The sequence below is a fragment of the Eupeodes corollae genome, chromosome 2 (genome assembly GCF_945859685.1).
Source record: "Eupeodes corollae chromosome 2, idEupCoro1.1, whole genome shotgun sequence".
Taxonomy (NCBI): domain Eukaryota; kingdom Metazoa; phylum Arthropoda; class Insecta; order Diptera; family Syrphidae; genus Eupeodes; species Eupeodes corollae.
The window spans coordinates 13,390,121-13,412,713 of NC_079148.1; the positions used below are offsets into that span (position 1 = coordinate 13,390,121).

The following is a 22,593-nucleotide window of genomic DNA, read 5'->3' on the forward strand; positions in this document are numbered from 1 at the left end:
AAAATTTAAACAAAAAATACACAAAAGATAAAAAAAACAATCTTTATAAGCGAGAGTATAAAGATAAATAATAATATTTAATAAAAAAAATGTTTGTGGACCTTAAGATTTATAAATAACCTTTTTTGTTTATGAAAGAAAAATAAAACCGGAATGGAAGATTTATAAATCCTATGAAGAATCTTATTTTTGGTGAAGCATAAAAGTCGCAGGTAACAAGGTAAATATTGTCTGATTTCAGCACAACAACAACGAGACAACTTCTAAGAGCTATATATGGGATGATATCACTTGGCTGAAGGAGAATTTTATAAGCTCGGAGATAGATAAGATGTTGCGACCTAAATAAATTTGTGTTTTTTTTTTTATTTTTATTTGTATTTCAAAACATTTCTCTCTTTATTTGGATTTTGCTTTCATCTTTAAATCAAATAAATAATAATAAAAAGAAGTATCTTTGTTTTGAACCTTTTACTTTCTGACGAAGTATATTATAATCAATCTCATAGATTGAGATTGTAAGCTTTGGAGATTTGTTGAAAGTCATCAGTCAAAAGTTATAAAGTGAGTCTTGAGGATATTTCTATAGATTTATTATTGTGGTTTGTTGTTCATTACAATGGAATGTCAGAAACTATTAATATGAACTGTGGATGTATTTAACTTTCGCATGACAATTATTGAGCAGGTTGCAAGAGCGTGTGTAAATTAATAGAAGTCTTTTATTAACAAGATTTTGCTTTTAATAGTTGAATAGATTATGCTTCATAATGAACAGATATTTGAAGAATTTCTAAAGATTAATAAAATATATGTTGGTGATCAAGGTTTCCAGTATTTGAATTATAATACGTTGCAAATTTCAACATTTTTAGGATTTGAATGAATAATCTTATTTTTCTAAAATGTTTGTCTATACTTCTCGACTCTTAAAGAATTACATCAATCTAAAAGATGCTCTTGCTTAGAAAAATGTAAAACTAAGAGACAGAAAAGGGTTCTTTTAATTTAGCTGTTATCAATAAGACTAATACACGTCCGAAGTTTTTCTAGTGAAACAGCCAGTTGATTTCCTTCCATCAAATAATTCAATCGTAATACTAGAACAAGAAAGCTCCTTCATACCCAACTTATTTAGTACTTATTTAGTTCGGAAATAACAGTTAATGAAATCCAAAATGTTATTATTAAAGGAAAAATGGAAAACCACCCGTTGAAGACGGTATACCGCATGAATTTTTAAAAAACGCCTGCCCAACCTTGAACAACAATTAAAAGCATCTTTTTTATACGATATTAACAACAGCTACAATACCAAACTCATTCAAAAAGTACGTGATATTTCCAATACATAAAAAAGGTTGATTCTAATAACCCTGGAAACTACCGTGGAATCTCATTTATGAACACTAAAATCTTTTGCGGTATACTTGTCAGCAGGCTTGAAAATTGGGTTGACAATCATGAAATTCTTACGGAGCTTCAAGCCGGGTTTAGAAAAAATTACTCAACTGTTGACCAAATATTTTGTATCACTTCAATAATAAAAGCATTTCAAGCTAGGAAAAAGAAAGTTTACTCATTTTTGGAAGATTCAAAAGCAGTGCTTGACCTTGTTAACCGAAATGCACTCTTATACAAGCTGTCACAAGTAGGTCTTTCGACAAATTTTATCAAACGCAAGCAGCAGTATGGGATGGTTCAGCTTACTCTCAATGTTTGATACAGACTCAGGAGTTGAACTAATGCTAATGTGCTTTTGTATGCGGATGACCTAGTTTTACTATCGGAGTTACCTGAAAACCTGCAATTGATGATTAACCGTCTTTCATATTATTGTAAAACCTGGGGTCTCTCTATAAACACTGAAAAATCGATAAGAATCAAGCTCACGAAGTTTAAATAGAAATAAATGGTACTACAAAGCCAACGAGATTGAAGTTACTAAAGAATATAAATACCTGGAAGTAAAAATGAATACTGTTCTAGACTTCAAAAACCACCTTCAAGGAAAAGCTGCTGCTTCCCAGAGCTTGGTCAACATGACGTGGAGAAAAGTATTTTACAACCAAAGCATCACTATTTCATCTAAATGTAAAGTCTCCAAAACCGTAGTAAAATCAACACTCGGTTATGCTACTCAAATTTAGGGAATAGATGAAGAAACACCCCAAATTATGCATTACATCTTAAAACAGGGCTTCCTAAGATTTTTACTAATACCCTTAAGTTTCAAGCAAACTACATTTTAAAAACTGCTTCACATTCTGATACTCGTCTAACAAAAAAATTGCTGCACTACGAACAAAGAAACATCGACTGATAGATGATGAAATAGCAAAATATTGCCTCTTATTACAACATTAATTTAGACTGGAACTTCTCCTCAAAAGAACAACTTTACTCCTCTACACTTGACGAAGCACGACAATCTGAAAGCAGAAATTTATATTCACAATTTAATTATCACCTCTGAAGTAACAACTACTTTAAGGACAACCTTAGTTACGAAGAAATATCGCTGCTGTTTAAATCGTGATGTGAGCTCCATTTCCTAATGATCGCACTGTGTCTTGGCATTCATAACAAAAATCTCCTTAAGTTTGCGCTTTTTATATAAAAAAAGAAACCTTACACGATATTCAACTTTTTTCTAAAGCAACTTCAAATCTTAGTTTCGATTTTTGTTTCCTCAATTCAACCTTAAAAACTGAAGGAAGGCTTTGTGAGCATGGTTGATACTGAAAAAGCTCCTATAAAATTCGTTACAGCAAGTTTCTGGTATCCCTGCTAAAGTTTGTTTAGCATTTTTTATTTAAAAAAACCCAGCAACCAATTTCTAAAAAAAAACTCTTCGATTAAGATTCGACTTACGTGAAAATGAGATGTTAATTTTAATCTTTTTTTTATTTCCAAAGCTCTTTCAAATGAGCTTAACAAATATAAATTTATTTTTTATATTTCTCAAAAAAATCTGTTTTACAACTAGGGATCTAAAAATCAACAATAAAAAATCATAAGAGCTGGAGTTCCACAGGGATAAGGAGTTGGTCCTCTACTTTAAAACATTTCAAGTAAAAACGAAAATCTTTTCTTATTTTTGTGTTCTGCTCAAAACTAAAAAAGACCCATAATTTGTCTTAAATCGCTCTAAAAATTACTTCAACTCATGATATGATTAATGGGAAATTAGGAAACAAATACATTTTACAATCTTTATAAAACAATATGAGTTCAGATAAGAAATAAACATCATAATGAAATACATTTTTGAAATTTCATCGGCTGATAAGAAATTTGTTTATTTTCTTAATTGGTTGTTATTACGAAATATTTAAGTGAATAAGATTGCACTTTTTTTCCATTGATTATTCAAATATGGAACTTGAAGTAATTTACAAAATGAAAAGAAAAATTTATTACTATTTCAATAAAAGCTCAAGCTATAATAATTGTTATCAGCTTCCAGAAAAAAATGTTGAGAAAGAAATTTTTGATTTCATTAGCAGATAGTAAAGCCTTTTCAAAAATTTCGTTTAAATTAATAGCCAGTATTAAAAAAAAAATACAACATTTTGTAATGTCTTCAATACCTTAGAACAGTTTAAAAAGATAAAAAAAAGGATTCAGAAGTTCGAAAGGCAACACAGAAAAGGAATGGAAAATTATCAACGATATTTTAGGAAAGAAAATTAACTCTAACGCAATAGGAACTATTGTTTCAGAAGATATTTCATCTCTAAAAAATTAAAGTCGTCTTTTGATTTGTATGTTGATTGCAACTGTTCTGATCAACGCAGTTTGAATTCCGAATATTTACAACCTAACAGCATTGCTTTCGATGCTATTTCGTCTTTTGAAACTTACAAAATTATTTTATCATTGGAATAGAAAAACTCTTGTACTTCAGATGGTATATCTAGCAACTTACTCAAAAATATTGCTTTAGATATATCAGATGTGTTAAGTTATATATTTAACTAAAGTGTTGAACAAGGTTGTTTTCCTCAACAATTTTAATGTGCGGAGGTAATTCCTCTTTATAAAAAGAAGATAGAACAAATATACTATAGACCTATTTCTCTTCTTCTCACCTTTTAAAAAGTTTTCGAAAAATTAATGAATACAAAATTACTTCTTTCTTAGATAAAAATGGTTTTTTTAGCAAAAATCAATTTGGATTTCGTTCTGGAAAGTCACCCAAAGATGCAATTCTTCGATTTTGCAGTCAACTCTATAGCAGCTTGAACAGTAATAAACTGACTATGGCTCTTTTTATTGATATGACTAAAGCCTTTGATATGGTTAATAATGATTAATTGCTAAGTAAATTATATAATGCAGGATTTAGAGGAGTTATCTTTTAGTGGCTGAAGTCATATTTAAAAGAAAAAGTTCAAAAAGTAGTAGTTAATGGTGTTTTGAGTGAAGCTCGATATCATAAATCTGGTGTAACTCTCTCTTTAGGTTGCAATTCCTACGGCTTTTGCGGATGATATATCGTATATATACCTACCAGTCAAACTCTGAACATAATTGTAACATCCAAATCGAAGAAGATCTCGAAATTCTAAGAACTTGGTTCATAAGTTAATCCTTAGTGAAAAAAACTAAAATAATGTCATTAAAAACTTCTAGTCATCAGCTTTGCAATTACAAATTTATATTTTATGATTCGAATTGTAGACTTAAACAAAGTGAAATAAGGTCACATTTGTTTTATTTCACCCTCAACAGTCTGGTTGATGCAAGGAAACTTTGCATACCTAAACTCAACCTCTCAACTACCCCAAGTCATAAAGATGAATTGGTCTTATTTCTAATAATAATTTGGCCTTATTTCTTTTTGTCAAAGTGCAATCAGACCAACTGCTGAAAATTGGCTTTATTCCATTTTTTATTCCATTATTTGAAAATCGCAATAAAGGCAATTTTTAAACAAAATTCACGGCACCAAATTAGAAACCTACAAGCTGCGGAGCACTGTATGTGTAAGAGTGTGGGTAAAATCTCGCAAAAACCAAACACATGCTCACATTTAGCACTACTGGCAATCATATTGCTTCTTTTTTTAAAACGCCAATGGGTGTGTTCAAAAACAATGCAATACTTAAAAACAGAATTTCAAGTGCGGACATGGTTTTAAATTGAAAAATTTTGTTTAATTTTTAAAGTTTAAGTACCATATTAAAATTAATAAATATTTTAAAAGCCTTATTTCGTTTAATAAAATAGTGAGCAGTTGGTTTAGTATAATTCGAAATGTGAAAAAGTGTACCAGAATACAACTGCAATATAAAAAACAACTCATATATAAGTTCGTTCGATTTGACTAAAATACAAATTGCAATATTCATGACAAAACACTATATACTCAAAAAGGTTCCTGAAGATGTTAATTCTTCTATGCACTTTAAAAATTAAACCCATTCGAACAATAATTGAACTTCTGAAACCATAATTACTGCCACCGCCGTGCAAAAGAACTGGGCCTTTCGCAGACTTCAATTTGGCGAATTTTGCGTCGGGACTTGGGCCTAAACCCGTACAAAATCCAACTGACCCAGGATCACCATAGAAAACGCCGTTTTTTCGCTGATTGGGCTTCGAATCGTTTGAAAAAGGATCCCAATTCTGACCGAAAAATCGTCTTTAGTGACGAAACGCATTTTTGGATGAATGGCTGTGTTAACAAGCAAAATTGCCATACATGGGACCACACCAACCCACGCGAGGTTCACCAGGTGATAATGTGATAATAATTAGTCCGTACTTATTTGGAAACAACGTTAGTTGCATATTTGGGCAGGTGCCCCTAAAACAAGTTTAAGTATTTTGGACAGGATCCAAAAAAGAGCTTTGAAAATGATAGACGAGAACTAAAACCGAAACAATTACGTCACTTGAACACCGCCGCAGTGTTTCATGACTTTCGTTGTTCTACCGATATTTTTATAAACAATGTTCTGTCGAATTAGCCAGTTGCATTTCCCCCTCAAATAATTCAGCCATAATACTCTTACTTCTAAGAATGCACATCAGTTTAACCTTGAGTCCAATTTCGGATGTACTGTCAAGTATAGAGATTCACTTTTTAACCGCACATCGAGAATGTGGAATGTTTTACCCAGCTCTGTTTTTCCCTATCATTTTGATATTCAAAACTTTAAGACCAATGTGCATCGGTATCTTCTCTTTAATCCTTCCCTGTTTTCACCTCAAGCTCGCATTGTGTTTAAACTTTAAACATGTTAATTATAACCCTAAAAGCATCAATTTGTACGCCCACAATATACATTTTTGCAGTTAACAAAATCTATTGAATGAGTTGCGGGAGCATCAGAGTGATGTTATGACATTTTAACTACGAGAGAAATGTCAAAGTTGACATTTAAATTTGCAGATTTTCATTTTACTCTTTTTTATTTTATCTTCTTCTGACTCAAACAAGAGCTAACCTCTTGAATTGTATTTGTTGATAAATTTAAAATATATTGGTGGGCTTAGTGTCAAAACTACAAATACAACAATGCAACTAAACGAGATTTGAAGTGTGAAACGTACGAAGGTTTCCCAACTATGTAATTGAATGTTTTGTGGCCTTAGTTCTTCTTGTTTGCAGTTCTTTATGTATTGCGTTTAACAATTACAACCTTTGTCTTGAAAAAATCGTCTTACGTCATTGCAAAACAAAATTGACAAGTCTGTTAATTGGTTGAGGTTGTATATTCACAATTTTCTTATTGCCCCTTATAGCTTCAAACGTCAAATTTGTCCGTATTTATAGCTAAACCACAACACTCCGTTCGGTCTCGTGGACTCGTATGAGGCAATCTCAGGTTTTTACTCCTCTTCAAATCGTATATATCATAAGACCGACCGCAACGCCCGAATAGATTTATTTTGACAGATGACAGTTATATTGTCATTGCATTTTTGTTTGTTTTACTTCTAAATCTGTGTGAAGAAGCAGTTTCTTCTGTTTCAAAAGCTCAGCAAATAAAAAAAAATTACAAAAATCTAAGTAAACTTTCTTCTCAACACCCGAAATTTGACACATGATATTGTTAAATATCGTGAAGTCGTTAAGAAACTTATTAAATTCTATAAAAAGCTTAATTTGTGGTTTAGCTATTGAAACAACTAATGAACACTTCCCGAAACAAATATTATTGATAAATTAGGCAGCAAGTAATTTCCCAAAACCAACAAAAAATAATCATAAAAACTTTCGATTTCCATAACAATAAAATATTTAAAATTCTTAGAAAATCAACACTCTCTTAATTTATTTATGTATATCAATTATTATTATAATGAACCTAAAATATGTCTTCCTAAATTTTCATTTTAAACCTTCAACTTAACTTAATATTTAACTCTTTTTTTATTAACAATGCTTTTAACACTTTTCTATTCTGGTGAGAAAAAATATACAAAATACAGAAAAAAGAAAGAAAAGAGAAAGCTATCAAAATGACCATCTATACTATAACCTATTCCATAAAAGTATCTAAAATAATATCTATACAACCTGTGGGTATATAAATCGGCATAAAGCCAAATCATCGGTTGCTCAAAGTCACCGTTTAACACTATTGGTAACGCCACCTAACGACATTATAGCTAACCTAAAGAAAAGTGGCACAAAAGACAAAACCCATGACAAAACAATGTATAGAAGAAAAGAAGCAACCAAAAGTTACAACAACATTTATTAAATCTATTCTTTCATTTCCATATCTCAACAAATATGACTTCGGACCAAAAATCTAACGAAAAGAAACGACATTTTACCGCTTGAACAATCTTTACGGTCATCCACAAACTAAAGAGGTTCGTTTATAAATAGGTACTCCCTCTTCCGTTGCATTTGACAAGAAGGTTTATTGACTGTCAATTGATTGTGTCTTGTGTTGTCAGTGCAACGCGTTTTGCTCTCTGATGGCTAATTATAAGAAGAAACAAAAAATCAAACTTAACTTAATCGTCGTCGTCGTCGATATAAAATACAAAAGTCAATGTACCCGCTTTAAGTATCTTACTGAACAAGTGTATCGACAACACTCCAAACAAGATTCTCCATAAATACATGCCTTGCATATAATATGCATCACCTAATAACGATGCAGAAGTGCAGCGGTGAGTGTGAGACGTGAGACGTACGACAAACGGTTGGGCCGGGAATATGCACTACTTACTTACAGTTTTGAGCTTTTCCGGTGTAGAAAAATGTCGTGAAAGTGTATTGATATCGTTTTAGTGACATAATTAACGTCAAATGATCAGACACTCGCCTAAAATTACCACAGCGATTTCAGCGCAAGCCGCGGTGGTGGGGGCAAAGATACACAAACTCACATAATTGCATATCTATCTCCAAGGACCGTTTTTGGTGAATATAAACCACACTCCATAGATGGTTATGGTGGCAGCGCAGTGTTTCTTATTTTCAATCTGATTATCCCAAAGATGGCGCTATTTATTTTATCATTGCAGCAGACGAAAACGACAAACGGGATAGCGGGGGGGAAACCACATGCCTCTTTTTCAATCGTAACAATTTCAATTAATAGTTCCGCAAATCAATGTTAGATAATTTTTTATGCGATAATTCTTCCCCCAAAGATCACTGAACTCGCTCTCGCTCTGTGGATCTTATAAGCGCGATCTTCGATATCGTTATTCGTTATGGTGCGGTTTTATCTTGATGCCGATGCCAATACCGCCCCGGGGCACACATCATCGGCTTTCCAGTTTTTTGTCGTTTCACCTGTTTATATTTTGGAAAATATCAGCATGCGTAATGTCTTCAAATTGTGTATTCAAATGTAAATCCAATTGTCATATCTTAGTTCCAGTTAATTCCACCAGGGTTAGAAGTGACATAAAGGGGATTTCAGATACAGAACATTAATCTTCTTTGAAGGTCTTTTCTAGATTCTTCTTCTCTTTACATCAATAGATACTACTGCAAAGAGGAGAGAGATAGAGAGATGAAAGTCAAGGAAGCGATAATTTCTTTCTTTTTCTCTTCCTCGCGTCTATCTATGCAAAGTTTCTCTGATGCATAATGTTTACGTGTGATGTAGATACATTTTGTGTTACTGGAAGATTGCAATTTGTTTTACATTTGCATCTTGCAGATTCAAAAGCGTAACGTCTATTTCTTTTATATATGATCATTAATCTGTGACCTAGATACACAGATTTATTAACAGTTTTTTTGTTGCTGTTTTTGTTGTTGCCTTTTAATGTAACAGGCTCTTAAAGTCGGACAAGCGCTGAAGTGGTAAGACAATTATTTCTAATCTCTGACATGAACGCGTGCGATGCTCCTAACATTTTGTCATTATTGTACTCACATTAGAATTTGTTCATATTTAAATCTGACAGAAAATGATGCATTTTAATTCAGATAAAAACATCAACAAATATTTGACAAAACTGTCACAAAGTGGTCAGTTTACAAACTAATACTAAAATTTGCATAACTCCGAATTTAGGGAACTTGTTAAAAATAATTATGGATAGGTAATCATTATTTTTGACTGTTCTTTTTCTGACAGCTTTGTCCTGTCTGTAAATATTATGTCCTCTAATCTAAGCAGATTTTCGCAATAAGTTTTGTTTATATAAAAAGCGTTAACTTCCAAGACATTTCCAAACAAGTAATATAAAAATATAAATTTTATTAAAAACGGTGCACCTGAACTCGTCTAAAAAGTGACAGGTTATGAAAAAAAAAAACAAAGAATAAAAAAAGGCTGGGATGCTATAAACACTGAAATAGTTTCTATTGATGTTTGTAAAAATTGAAAATAATATTTTTCGAAATAAATTGTCATTTAAGAAAATTAAAAAATAGTGGAGTCTAAGTTGTTTTGTATTGAGGCATTTGAAACGTCAAATCAGTGAGCCGTAAAATTAGTAGCATTTCAATTTAGATAAAAAACGATGTCAATTAGATTTTTCTTTCCATTATGACAAAAAAATTTCGTATCATTTGAGTCGGAAATCGATTTTTAGTAGTTTTTCTTTTTTGTAGAAAAAACTGTCAATTCGATTTTAATAAAACCTACACCAGATGTCGTTATTCTTTGTTTGAAAGACATTTTCTGGGGTTAAATTATTTTTTGTTTGTAAAATATTAAAATGGAAGTGAAGATTGTCAATAAGTAGTCAAGTTCTAGTAATATACAAATTAATACTCTTAAAAAACCATACACAACTTTTCGATTAATCTTAGTTGGCATACTAGTTATCTTTTTCCTGAGCATTTAGCAATTTATTAGGTATTTTAAATGTCAATCAATATTAAAAACAGAGCATATAGACACGTCGAAAAAAGTGACAGTTCATCGAAAAACAATAAAAAAAAAAAGAGGCTGGGATGCGACCCACACTGATAACTTCCCAACCCGTCTGTCGATTTGTCTTGCTTAAAAGTTTGTCTATATGTACTTGTATCAATTTTTACCAAATTTGCGCACTATTTTTTGTAGATTTTATTTTTTTATGAAAACACGGACTGTTGGATTTTTATATAAAAATCATTGAATATTTAAAACAATATTTTCTGTAAAATAAATAAGTTTGAAGCCAATATCTAAAATTTTTGAAAAGATATTTGAGTCGAAAATCATTTTTTACCAACTTTTGTTAATTTTTTTTAGGTTTTTAATTTTTTGTACAAAAACTGTCAATTCTATTTTTTTCAAAATTTTACTGAATGTTAACAACAATATTTTTTGAAAGATAAAAGTAGATATAAGACAATATCTACAATTTTTGAAAAGATATTTGAGTCGAAAATCAATTTTTACCAACTTTTATTAATTTTTTTTCGGTTTTTAATTTTTTGTAAAAAAAACTGTCAATTCGATTTTATTCAAAATTTTATTGAATGTTGACAACAATATTTTTTGAAAGATAAAAGTAAATTAAAGCCAATATCTCAAAGTTTTGAAAAGATATTTGAGTCGATATTCAATTTTTACCAACTTTTGTTATTTTATTTTCGGTTTTTAATTTTTTGTAAAAAAACTATCAATTCGATTTTTTTCAAAATCTTACTGCACGTTGAAAACAATAGTTTTTGAAAGATTAAAGTGAATCTAAGCCAATATTTCAAAGTTTTGAAAAGATATTTGAGTCGAAAATTAATTTTTACCAACTTTTATTATTTTTTTTTAGGTTTTTATTTTTTGTAAAAAAAACTGTCAATTCGATTTTTTTCAAAATTTTATTGAATATTGTTTTCAATATTTGTTATAAGATAAAATAAGTTTTAACCCTAAATTTTAAGTTTTTGAAAAGATATTTGAATCAATATTCAATTTTTACCAACTTTGAGTAATGTTTTTTTTAGATTTTTATTTTTTATAAAAAAAACTGTCAATTCGATTTTTCTCAAAATTTTATCAGATTTCATAAACATTGTTCTCCGTTGCTCAAAATTGTTTTGGAGATGAAATTATATTTTAGTCGTTAAATTTTGGAGGTGACAATTATTTTTTTTCAGTTTTTTTTGATTTATAAAAAAAACCGTTAGATTGATTTTTTTTCAAAAAATATGTATGTTTGGTATCACGTTACAATATATTATATAAAATTTAATTCAAGTCTCTAACGTTTTTGGTTCGTAAGATATTTAGGGTTAACCAAAATTTTCACCTTTTTTTTAAACTGCTACAGTAAAAAAAACACCCACGCAATTTTTTTGAGAGCCCTTTCTGCATCTTTCACAGACATCTTTCTAAAAATCTTTTATTTCGACTCTAGGTACCTTGAAACGTCGAGAAATGTCAAAATTTTCAATTTGACAAATCGGACCCATTACAATAACTTCCTATGGGAAGTTAACAAATGAAACAAGCCTTTGATCTGGGAAGTAGACAAATTCATTTGAAATATCAGAATTTCTAAAGGCATGTATTCAAAATGCGTGATTTACAATGAAGTTGTATCAACAAATGTTGTCCAACATTTCTAGTCAAATGCCCCTCTGTGTGTACCTAAGCATGAAGATTGTCCATGTCCATAATCTTCTTTTATCGTCATTATTCTATAACCCGACAGACTTATGATGATGAGTTTATGAATTTATTTCTTTATTTTTTTGCTGAAAGTAAATTTGATTTTAGTAATAAGTGATCAAACATTTATGGTGATCTTTTGCATAATTCAAAGCTGTTTTTGTATCTTTTTTTCTTCTCTAATGTTATTATTTGTGGATATTTTATGGACATAGACATATGAAGAAAAATACGAAGCTAAAGGTGCGTTGAACTCGTTCTGTCTTAAAGTCTTTCCTATAGCTTGACAGATATTTTTGGACTCTTGATGTTAGCGAGTTATAAAACATTTTTTTAACTCATTAAATTAGCATTCAAATAAACATGTCAAATTTTTTGTTAGAATCAATAAAAAGAAATGGGAGGAAATTGGATTCATTAAAAAAAAAAACTTTGAAAAAAATAAATAATTTACATTCTAGTTTGGTTGGAGTTACAACTCTTACTAATTTAGTCACTACACAAGTTTGATGTTAAGATATTATAATTATTGTTACAATGGCATTTTTATTTGTGTTTTGAACTTTTTTCTGAAGAAATGGACCGTAAAAAAGTGCATTATATGCCTCATTCATGGAGGTAATAAAATGTAATCGTTAAAGAAATTAACTTCGGTACTCAAGTGAAACATTAAACAGAGACATACTTTATTTTAAAGAGAGTTTCAGGAATGGGTGCTAAGAGGCCATAAGGTATTAAAACTTTTTTTAGAGAAAAATATGAAAAACTCATGAATCAATATTATAAATAATACATTAAGGTATGAGCATTATGAAAACATACTTGTAATTTAAAACACATTTTTAACTATAAACGTAATGAAACAAATCTGAAATTTAACTTCATCTGAACACTCCCTTACTTAAGAAGGTGTGTTCAGATACCTGACACTTTTAGCTACTATGAAGTGTCAAATAAAAGTATGATTAATGTTACATGCCTATTTTATGAACTATATCTCGTTGATTTTAAAACCTTTTCAAGAAATTTTCTCTAAGAATTTGGTGCTGTAAATGTTGTTTTCTAAGAATTTTAACTAAGGCTAGTTCTTGTATATTGTGAACGAAAAAATACCTGTTTAACAATTTAGAAATATTTAAGCACAGTTTAAGTAAATTACTAGACTTAAGATATGATGAATTTGCTTATTTTAAATCGTTTTGTGGTTACGTCCTTACATTTTACTAGAGGTAAATTCACAAATCCATTATGGCTGAAAAACAAACATTCTTTAGCTTCGGCTTCGTCTGCGTTACGGTGGGCCCGTTCGAGGTTGTTTTGAATGACATTTCTAGTATTTCATCTTTACAAAGAGCAAATATTTTGTTTGTTGACATTTTTGTACAGCTGTTGAGCTGTCAGACAAAGCAAATGTTCAGATAATTGAACTAGAGCTTCCGTTTGGATTCACATTACGTTACATTACGTTCTTTTCCTTACGATTGTCAAACGAAACGTGAGGTCGAAGTCAGGTGAAGCCGAAGCTGAAGCGTGTTTGTGATTCAGCCATAATGCCTTCTGAGTTTTTGTCATTTTAAAATAATAGGTCCGTTTTTCAGCTTAAGGTTTGTGTTTTATATTCACTGTCATTGTTAAACATGTTCAAATACACGGTTTTTACTTGAGTGAGTTTAAGGTTAGGAACGGATTACAATTTTTGAATGGCTAATAAACTGCTAAATATTTAGTAGAATAGTAATCATCTGACAATTGGGTCTGTTTCTTTAAATATTTCGATAGATTAAATGATGAAAAGATAATAGTTTTACATGTTTATGAATAAAAAGGCGTCTTTAAAAGAATTTAAATACAAAATTATCTATTTTCTAAATAATAAATTGCCAAATTTGATACCTTTCAAAGCTATTCTAAGTGTTTTTATCTGAACGCGCCAAGAAAAGTTTATAAACATGCCAATTTTATGAACGATTGAAATGTCAGTTGGTAGTTGCCTTAGGAAAATCAATTTAAGCTTCATGTAACCACTTCAATATTTTGAAATAAGGAAAACGAACTTCGGATCTGTACGAGGAAAGTTAGGTCCCTTAACAGACCACATGCAGCCTAACAATTAGTGGAAGCCCTAAACCGCTACAAGGCATATATTGCCATCCAAGAAGTGCGATGGGATGGACCGGTAAACGCAAACTAAAAGACTGCTACATATACTAAGGCGACTGCTACCGAGAACAAAGACAGCATCTATTTGGGTGTGGATTTGTTGTTGGAACTAGACTCAGGCAAAAATTCTTGAGTTTCAACAGTTTCAACGCAACAAGGCTAAATCCGAAAAAATAAACTTAACACACCAAAGACATATTCTACGAGCTCCTAGACAAGACTTATGAGCAGTGCCCTTGCTATGACTTTACAATTATCTTAGGAGATTTTAACACCAAGTTAGGAAGAGAAGACATCTTTGGTGGCACAATCGGGAGATACAGCCTGCCCGACACCACCTCCGACAACGGATTCAGGCTGATCAATACACAAGGGGGCATGGAAATCTCCTGATCAATCAACTGTAAAGAAGATTGACCAAATTGTGATCGACGCACGACACTTCTCCAGTATACAGGATGTCCGAACTTTCCGATGGGACAACATTGACTCGGACCACTACCTCGTTGTAGCCAAGGTACTGCTACGGATATTCCGGCCCAATCTAAAGCAAAACAAGGAACTATACGAGCAGAAAAGGAGAGAGGAACACCGACTTCTTAGATGGAAAAAAGAGAGCATGACAAGCGCGCGATCGAGGAGATAGAGGGATGTCACGACAGGAATAAGATTCATTAATTTTACCAAAAGGTAAAAAAAGCCTTCCAAGGGTACCAGCCACGACCCGAAGCCTGTAAAGACAATCAGGGGAACATCGTAATAGAACCGCAGTCTTTGTTGAGAATTTGTTAAGACCTCTTCTCAAAATTATATAACGGCGATGACGAATACCGCTACAAGGGAGATAGAACCACTCAACCAAGGCAACGCAGATCAAGAATTCCTCCTACCCGACCTCGACGAAGTGAAGATAGCTATATCTAAATTTAAGTCAAACAAAGCGGCTAGAGCTGCGGCATCGCTGCCGAACTACAGAGCCATGTCTAGTTTTGGCATCTTTGTCAAACTTATCCGTTTGCTCAGAATGACGATGGAGAATGCACGCTGCTCTATCAAGATCGGAAAAGATCTCACGATCTCGTTCTGGAAAGAATTGTGCAAAACTCAACCGTCAACACTAAAGGCACAATTTTCCAAAGGTCCATCCAACTTCTCGGATACGCAGATGATATTGACAAAATTGGAAGATCAAAGCGTGAGGTCAGTGGAGCGTTTTTGAGCATTGCGACGGAAGCGAAGAAGATGGGCTTAGTGGTCAATGAGGGCAAGACCAAGTATATGCTGTCATCAAATAAGAACACAGAACAACGACGTCTTGGACAAAACGTCACCATAGACAGCTATAACTTCGAGGTAGTTAAGGACTTTGTTTACCTAGGCACCGCTATTAACACAGACAACGACACCAGCGCTGAAATCAAACGAAGAATAACTCTTGCAAATCGCTGCTTTTTGGACTTAGAAGGCAATTGAGAAGTAAAGTCCTCTCTCGAGCATCTAAAATCACCATCTATAAGACACTCATAGCAGATTTAAAATCCAACGGCTTAGATGGCTTGGTCATGTAAAGCAAATGGACATCAACGCTCCAGCCTGGATGGTCTTCCAATCCAATCCCCATGGGACGGAACGTTAGAGGAAGACCGTGACTCATGGGGCGCACGCAGGTGGGGGAAGACCCCAACCAACTTGGCGTGCGAAACTGAAGACAGATAGCTAGGGACCAAGCTGGCTGGAGACGCATGTTGGTTGAGGTCCAGGTCCACCCGGACTGTAGCGCCACCTTAAGTAAGTAAGATCATAGGGCATTTTGGTTACAGTAAAATAAGTACAAAACCTGAAACAAACGAATTAAGGTTAGAATTTAAAAAGTTATAAGCACTGTTACTGAAGTGTGCTTAAAGTGACGAATATTTCGTTAAGTATTGTTTGAAGTACTGCAAATAGCTTTTTATTTTTAAAAATAAGTCGATTTGAAAGAAATCTAACAAGAATTCAAGTTTCTTCTTTTTAAATCAAAAGCTGTTTTTTCATAGGCCCAAAAAACATGAATCAAAAATTATAATTGAATTTTGAATAACAAAGTGGCCAAAACCAAGTTGACAAAAATTTTGAAATTATGGAACTTTTTCGAAATAATTTTCAAATATGTTTTGAAAAAACCCTATTTTTAAACCTGTCATTGTTTTGGAAAATACGTTTTGAAGCTAAAGTGTTGATTACTAATCCAAATTTCGATTAAACCTTTTATAAATATCACACATACCTTAAGGGCCAATTTTTCAATAGTCAATTAAATACCAAATATGCTTCACTCCTCATAAAAATAATTAATTTATTCTCAAGCCATTGTGTTTTATCCACCTGCCAATTGAATGTTCGATTAATGAGTGAAAAATTGATTCTTTTTGTCTAGCTTAAGATTTAAAACAATATCTGATAAATTAAAGTTGTAAGGGCGAGAACCAAAACGAGTTCTTCACACTGTATTCATCTAAATTATAGCCTTACAGCAATTTATCATTATCAAGAACCATAATTTATCACAAGAGGGTAGGGCATTTTTTGTTCCTCCAATTCTTTTCATAAATTGTTACATTTGAATAAATTTTAACAAAAAGAATATTAATGGCAAAAATTTAAATTAACTTCTTTTTTTAACCTGTTTATGATAGTTCTATTAAGGTTTGGAAATTTTGTATTTATCTAGAAGCAGGTTGAACGATTCTAAGATCTGACGTTCTTCAACTTATTTCATAATAATTATTATATTTTAGATATTTTTTATAATTTCTTTTTTCAAAGAATATAAAAACTTTATTGTTTATAAAAAAAAATAATAATAATGCCAACGAAGAAATTAATAATACCTGATAAAATATAAACCTGTTCGTATCTTATGTGCGCGTAATTTTTGTATTTTTAGCATTTTATCAAAAGTATAAACAAAATGAGTAAAAAATAAATATTTATTTCTCTTATCACCCTGCATAAAGAGTACATAACGCCTACTTGAGACTTGACATTGTTATCTTTACAAAATCTTCTCGAATTTTCTCTGATTGTGTGTCATTTCTTTATCTACATATTTTTGTTTTCTTTTCACATTAATTTATAACGTAAATAAAAATACATCCCCTGTTGTTAAATTTATATATCTTATCTTTTGCAATAAATAAACAAACATGTGTCTGTACAATGTCCCCAGAAGTCATCACCAAGAAAGCATACTTAACTTATCTTATCAGCAACACTAGATTAATGAACCTACCTGTCATTATTTTTAAATTTGAATGTTTAAACACAACTTACCATTCGATCTGTTTCCTTAAATCCATTGCGGAACATCCGTTTGTGGGCGCGTTTAAATTCATCCATGAGCGCGCTGTGACGGCGTTCATCGTCAGCACAATTTGAACCATTCCCGATTCGCCGTGGTGGCTGTCTTTGCTGCAATAAAAATTCGCCATTTTCCGAACGGTTGTTGTCGTTACTGGTTCTCTGTGTAAAAGTGTATACATAAACCATTTAGTTGAATATGTTCACCATATTTTTAAATTTGAACTCACCTCACGTCGCTTTTTCAACTCTTCACTAATGGCACTGCATAAACTGGTTCCGCTTATTGAGCCGGGGATGCTCATGCTGCTGCTGGCAATGGAAGGCGTTCTATTGTGGCCTTTGTTGTTGTTGTTGTTGGTGCTGTTGGAAGCAGTGACACAGTTCAGTTGGAGTTCCGGCAACGATGGCGGCGGAGGTTTTGGAGGTGATGGTGCGCGACCCTTTGGGTTGCTCTTATCGGTTGCGCTTCTGTGCACCTCGACAATAACTGTCTTCGTCTCGCTCTGGCGTGACACGAAGCAGATGTCGGCGATCTTGCTATTAGCATGTTGTAGCTGTAACTGTTGTTGTTGTTGTTGTTGTTGCGTATCGCCCGGCGTTGGAGGAGGCGGTGGTGGCATCTGTGATGCTGATGGCGTCCGAAGCTGATGCTGATGATGATGCGGATTTGCCTGATCGGGTGGCATTATGAAATTCAACTTGAGATTGGAATCATCGCACATGGAGGCGGACGACGATGACGACGCAGACGACGACGTCGACGACGAGATGGATGATGAAGTGGATGCGCCACTGTCGTGGCTTGCAACCATTGTATTGTTGATGAGTGTGCCGCTTTCGGAGAGTTGGATAATCGTTTTGTTAGACTCATCTTTGACTGTGGCTGAGGAGCAGGACGAGGAAGCCGATGACTGGAGGGCTGACGTAAGAGGTGGATTTTTTCTTCGATCGTGCCAGTGACTTTTTGCCGACAACGGTTCCTCGCGCACCGAACTCAAACGTTTGGCTGACTGATCAGCCCAACATGGGCTCTGATCACCCGTTACACTGCTTGCTGAACTATTATAACCACTAGATTCACCTGGGAAGAGGTCCAAACCAGCACCGGACCGCACCACCATTTCGAGTGTTGAAGAACTCTTCATAACAGCAACTGCTTCACTAAAGAGCACATCAGAGAAATCGATGCTGTTAACGCTTAAAATTTGATCGCCAGGCCGTAGACCAGCATCTCTGGCAACACTGTAATCTTTGGTGAATTGAACAAAGATTCCAGGTTTCCATTCGGGACCTTTGCATATGCCCAAGCCCAGTTTAGTACGAGGGGCAACTTTGAGAACTATACGGGCATCTTTTTGGCCTACACTATATTCATCCATGATGGGATTCATCGATGCAAGTGTAGGTCGTGCAACTATGTGCCAACTTATGGGATCACATTGATTGCTGAATTGATAGAAGGGGGAAAATGTAAATAAATTGCTAAACATGTATGAAAAATGTCTGTGATGAATTACTTACTCTTTCATTGGGAGCATTGCAACACCTTGAAGAAGAAAAAGTTATTCATTTTTCAATTATCTTTGAGTTATGATGATTTTTTGTTTTATGAGTTGACTTACCTCGAACTTTAAGGGTTAAGCGATCTTGACTGGAAACAAACTGAGTGAACTCCTTATGAACTGCATCGTCGACGTGATATCCATTAACACGGATTATTTGATCTCCAACCTACGAACAAAACACATCAAAGAAAACTTAGTTTGAACTTTGAATATAGTCGTACATAAATATAGACTTAAATTTGGCTTAGAGATTCAAATGCAATAAAAGTGGATTACTTAATCTGGATTATTAAACACGCCCAAGAACTTTTTCATCTCAAATGTCAAAAACAAACAGATCTTATATTGTTTTGAAGTTTGCGTAGGCTCGTCGTTATTACTGGTAAAAAGTAAGTGCAAACCATTTTCAACGCCAGTACTTGAAGATTGTTTAGTTTCCTCCACTTTTGTTTTTGAAGGGAAGATTGGTTACTAGAAAATGACGCTTGATAAAGTCTGAATAAAAAAAAACTATGTTTTGTTCTTTTTAGCTTTTCTTTTCGCTAACACTCCTAGGTTAGGTTAGGGTAAGGTTATAGTCTGTTCAAGATGGAAACGGTCACACTTAGGCCAGTTTAATGGCCCGTTGTGATACCACATGAATCTTGAGGCTTCCTCCTAAGCTCAATGGAACCAGCTTGAGTCTCCTACGAAACGTCAGAGGCTGATTATACCGATATGATTTAGATCGTTTAGATCGTTAAAGAAGAATTCTCCTAGGTAATTCTTGCATTTTCGAGCCAGAGCAGGACATGTGCAGAGAAATTGAAGAACCGTTTCTTCTTCTTTCTCGTCCATACAGCTTCTGCAAAAGTCATTTGAGAATACGCCTAGTCTCGTGGCGTGCTTTCCTATTAGACAGTGTCCGGTTATGACACCTTTTATCGAGCTTATATGCGATCTGCTTAGAGAGAGCAAGCACCTTGAACGTTTTAAATCCAGTGTTGGCCAGATGTGTTTGGTGGCTTGACACGTGGTAATGTTGTTCCACCTGGTGCCTGCCCTCCTCACAGCGTCTTGCATTAGAAACAGTTAACAAGTAGCGATTGGTGTGCCAGTACTTGCCAACCGTGGTAGGATGGGCTGTATTGTGCCGTTCCTGGAGAGTTCATCTGCCTTACAGTTACCTGGAATGTCTCTATGGCCCGGCACCTAGCAAAGTGAATATTAAACTGTTGCGCCATCTCTATTAGAGATGATCAACAGTTATGTACTGTTACACTCCTAACTACTCTTTCACCCAAAGCGTCAAAAACCAACAGATCTTCTTCAGTTCTGAAGTTTACGGAACGTCTTCTTTATTTTTGTTACAAGGGGTATACAGAACTTTTTCAAGATTCTTATAAGTTCGGATCAATAACTTTAAAATTCTGTTTTTCGTTTAATTTCCTTTACTTTTACTTTTGAAGGGGAAGATTGCTTGTGAAAAATTGACGTTTGGTAGGATGGTTTTCCATTTGATTTTTTGACAGTTCTGAACATTCTTTTCACTGATTTATTATATTTCCATTTCTTTTTTCACTGATGATGTTTAGATTATGCAAATGGAATCCAGTATTTGTGATTTTTTATCAGAAAATAAATTAAATCCATAAAAAGGGCGAATAACTGTTCATAGTTGTTTAAGTGTCAAAGAGTTTTAACGTGATTTAGGCATGACCTCTATTCGTTTTCTCTCTAAAACTCCAAATTTCTGTCAAAGTGATTTCAGAAACTATAATTGGAATAAAGTTTTGGAAAGTGAATGAACAAACCTATATTCGTTCAATCTGGATCTGTTCGTTTTTCAAATCCTATCAAGTAAACGGGATGAATGTAAATTATCAGTCGAGCGAATTCATTTTTTTTTCTCATAAAATGACATTCATGACATTCATAAATGCATGTACTCATATGTATGTTCCATTGGACTTTCAAAATCGTGATCAAACAGAAAACTTACCATCTTCATTTATTTGTATTTATTTTTATTTGGTAAAAATTCAGCTGGATATGTTGACTTCTACTAGAAAGTACAATCGTTGATGTTTTGTCTTTAATACTTTTAACACAATTTTTAAAATAAAGAAAGTTCACACAACGTTCCACACCATTCAATTTCTATACGACAACTTTTTTTGGCGCTTAATCTTGTCAGTTATTCTCGTAGAATAGGACTATCCGCTTTATCTGTCCTTTTTTCTATGTACGTTTACTTAATCTAATCACATCTGGCAATTCAACAGAAAAGACAATCTATCAGCATCGAGCCGGGCAATTTGCTACTTCCTTACCCTGTGCATGGCACAAAAATACCAAACATCAATTTCACATATCATCTTGGATCATCCTATCCATTCACCACCATCGTCATCATTATCATCATCATCATCATTATCAAAGCCAGATGGAATCCGTTCGTCACAGCTTCTTCGAATAACAGTCGATATATGTGCGATTCAGTAAAGTGAAACTTTACTAATTGTGTCAAGTGGAAGCGCACGAACTTTCAATAACAAACGAGTGAGCGAACGAAATAAAAAAAAATAAGAAAAACAAAATAATTCTGTCTGTTTGACCCACATTCCGGGCAATTCTTCCCGATCAACCATGAGACGAATCCGTTTAACCAGTTAATCAAGCAATTTCACTCTCACTGCACGGAGGCACAAAACACAAGACTCAAGACCCACCAAACAAAACTTACCCGCAATCCCTTGATATCAGCTTCACTGCTCTTCTCCACTCTCGACACAAAGAATCCCGTTCCGAACTCCTTGCCACCACGAATGGCAAAGCCAAACGTCACATTGTTGTCAGGCGTGACCAGAATTCGTCGTGAATTAGGACGCACCAAGCGAATCACTCGAATTCGGGGATTCGATACCATTGCACTGCGAGCCGATAAGATGGCATCGCTCATCGTTGAACACATCGAGCCCTGGATGCTGCTGCTGCAATCTGTCATAATGATTCGATGACAGTTGACGTCTCTCCTCTATATCTGCTGGTGGTGCATTAAAACCTAAAAAGACACAAAGAAAATGCGGCGAATTAAAAACAAAAACAAAAACAATAACAAATCATCACACAATGCACAGGCGAATGAATAATCTAATTTAATTAGGGGCAGTCGAGATAAAAGCGTCAATAGATCTCGTTACATGCACAGAAGTGTCGCAAAGCTTTAGACTTGCGAACACAGTTCCCAGTTAATCCATGCTGACATTACGCAATATTATACCGCATGGCGTTGGCGCTGCAGTCGTTCGATTATACAGGAATATCTCACAACAAGATACTGGTGCTGGAGCTCGTATCCGAGCTCTCGATGTACATAAATTACATGCCGGAATAATTATTAACGTTCCACATGGCAGCATTTCTGAACTGACGCATTGTAGTTCACAATATGCAGAGTGTTCGGTGTGTTGGGGACCGTGAGGGGAGCATTTTTGGGCCAAACTTTT

The 22,593-nt window shown here is 33.6% G+C and overlaps 1 protein-coding gene across 1 annotated transcript in view; it reads right to left on the reverse strand.

Annotated features, from left to right (window-relative positions):
- LOC129944264 (rho GTPase-activating protein gacU) overlaps nt 1–22,593 on the reverse strand; it is a 127,863-nt gene that overhangs the window by 31,791 nt on the left and 73,479 nt on the right. Inside the window, exons 3-7 of the mRNA XM_056053585.1 lie at nt 21,831–22,148; nt 19,163–19,271; nt 19,062–19,086; nt 17,768–18,986; nt 17,511–17,699 (exon numbers count right to left, since the gene is read on the reverse strand). Of these exons, the coding sequence (XP_055909560.1) occupies nt 17,511–17,699; nt 17,768–18,986; nt 19,062–19,086; nt 19,163–19,271; nt 21,831–22,091 (1,803 nt within the window). The 5' untranslated portion in view covers nt 22,092–22,148. The remainder of the gene's footprint in view (nt 1–17,510; nt 17,700–17,767; nt 18,987–19,061; nt 19,087–19,162; nt 19,272–21,830; nt 22,149–22,593) is intronic.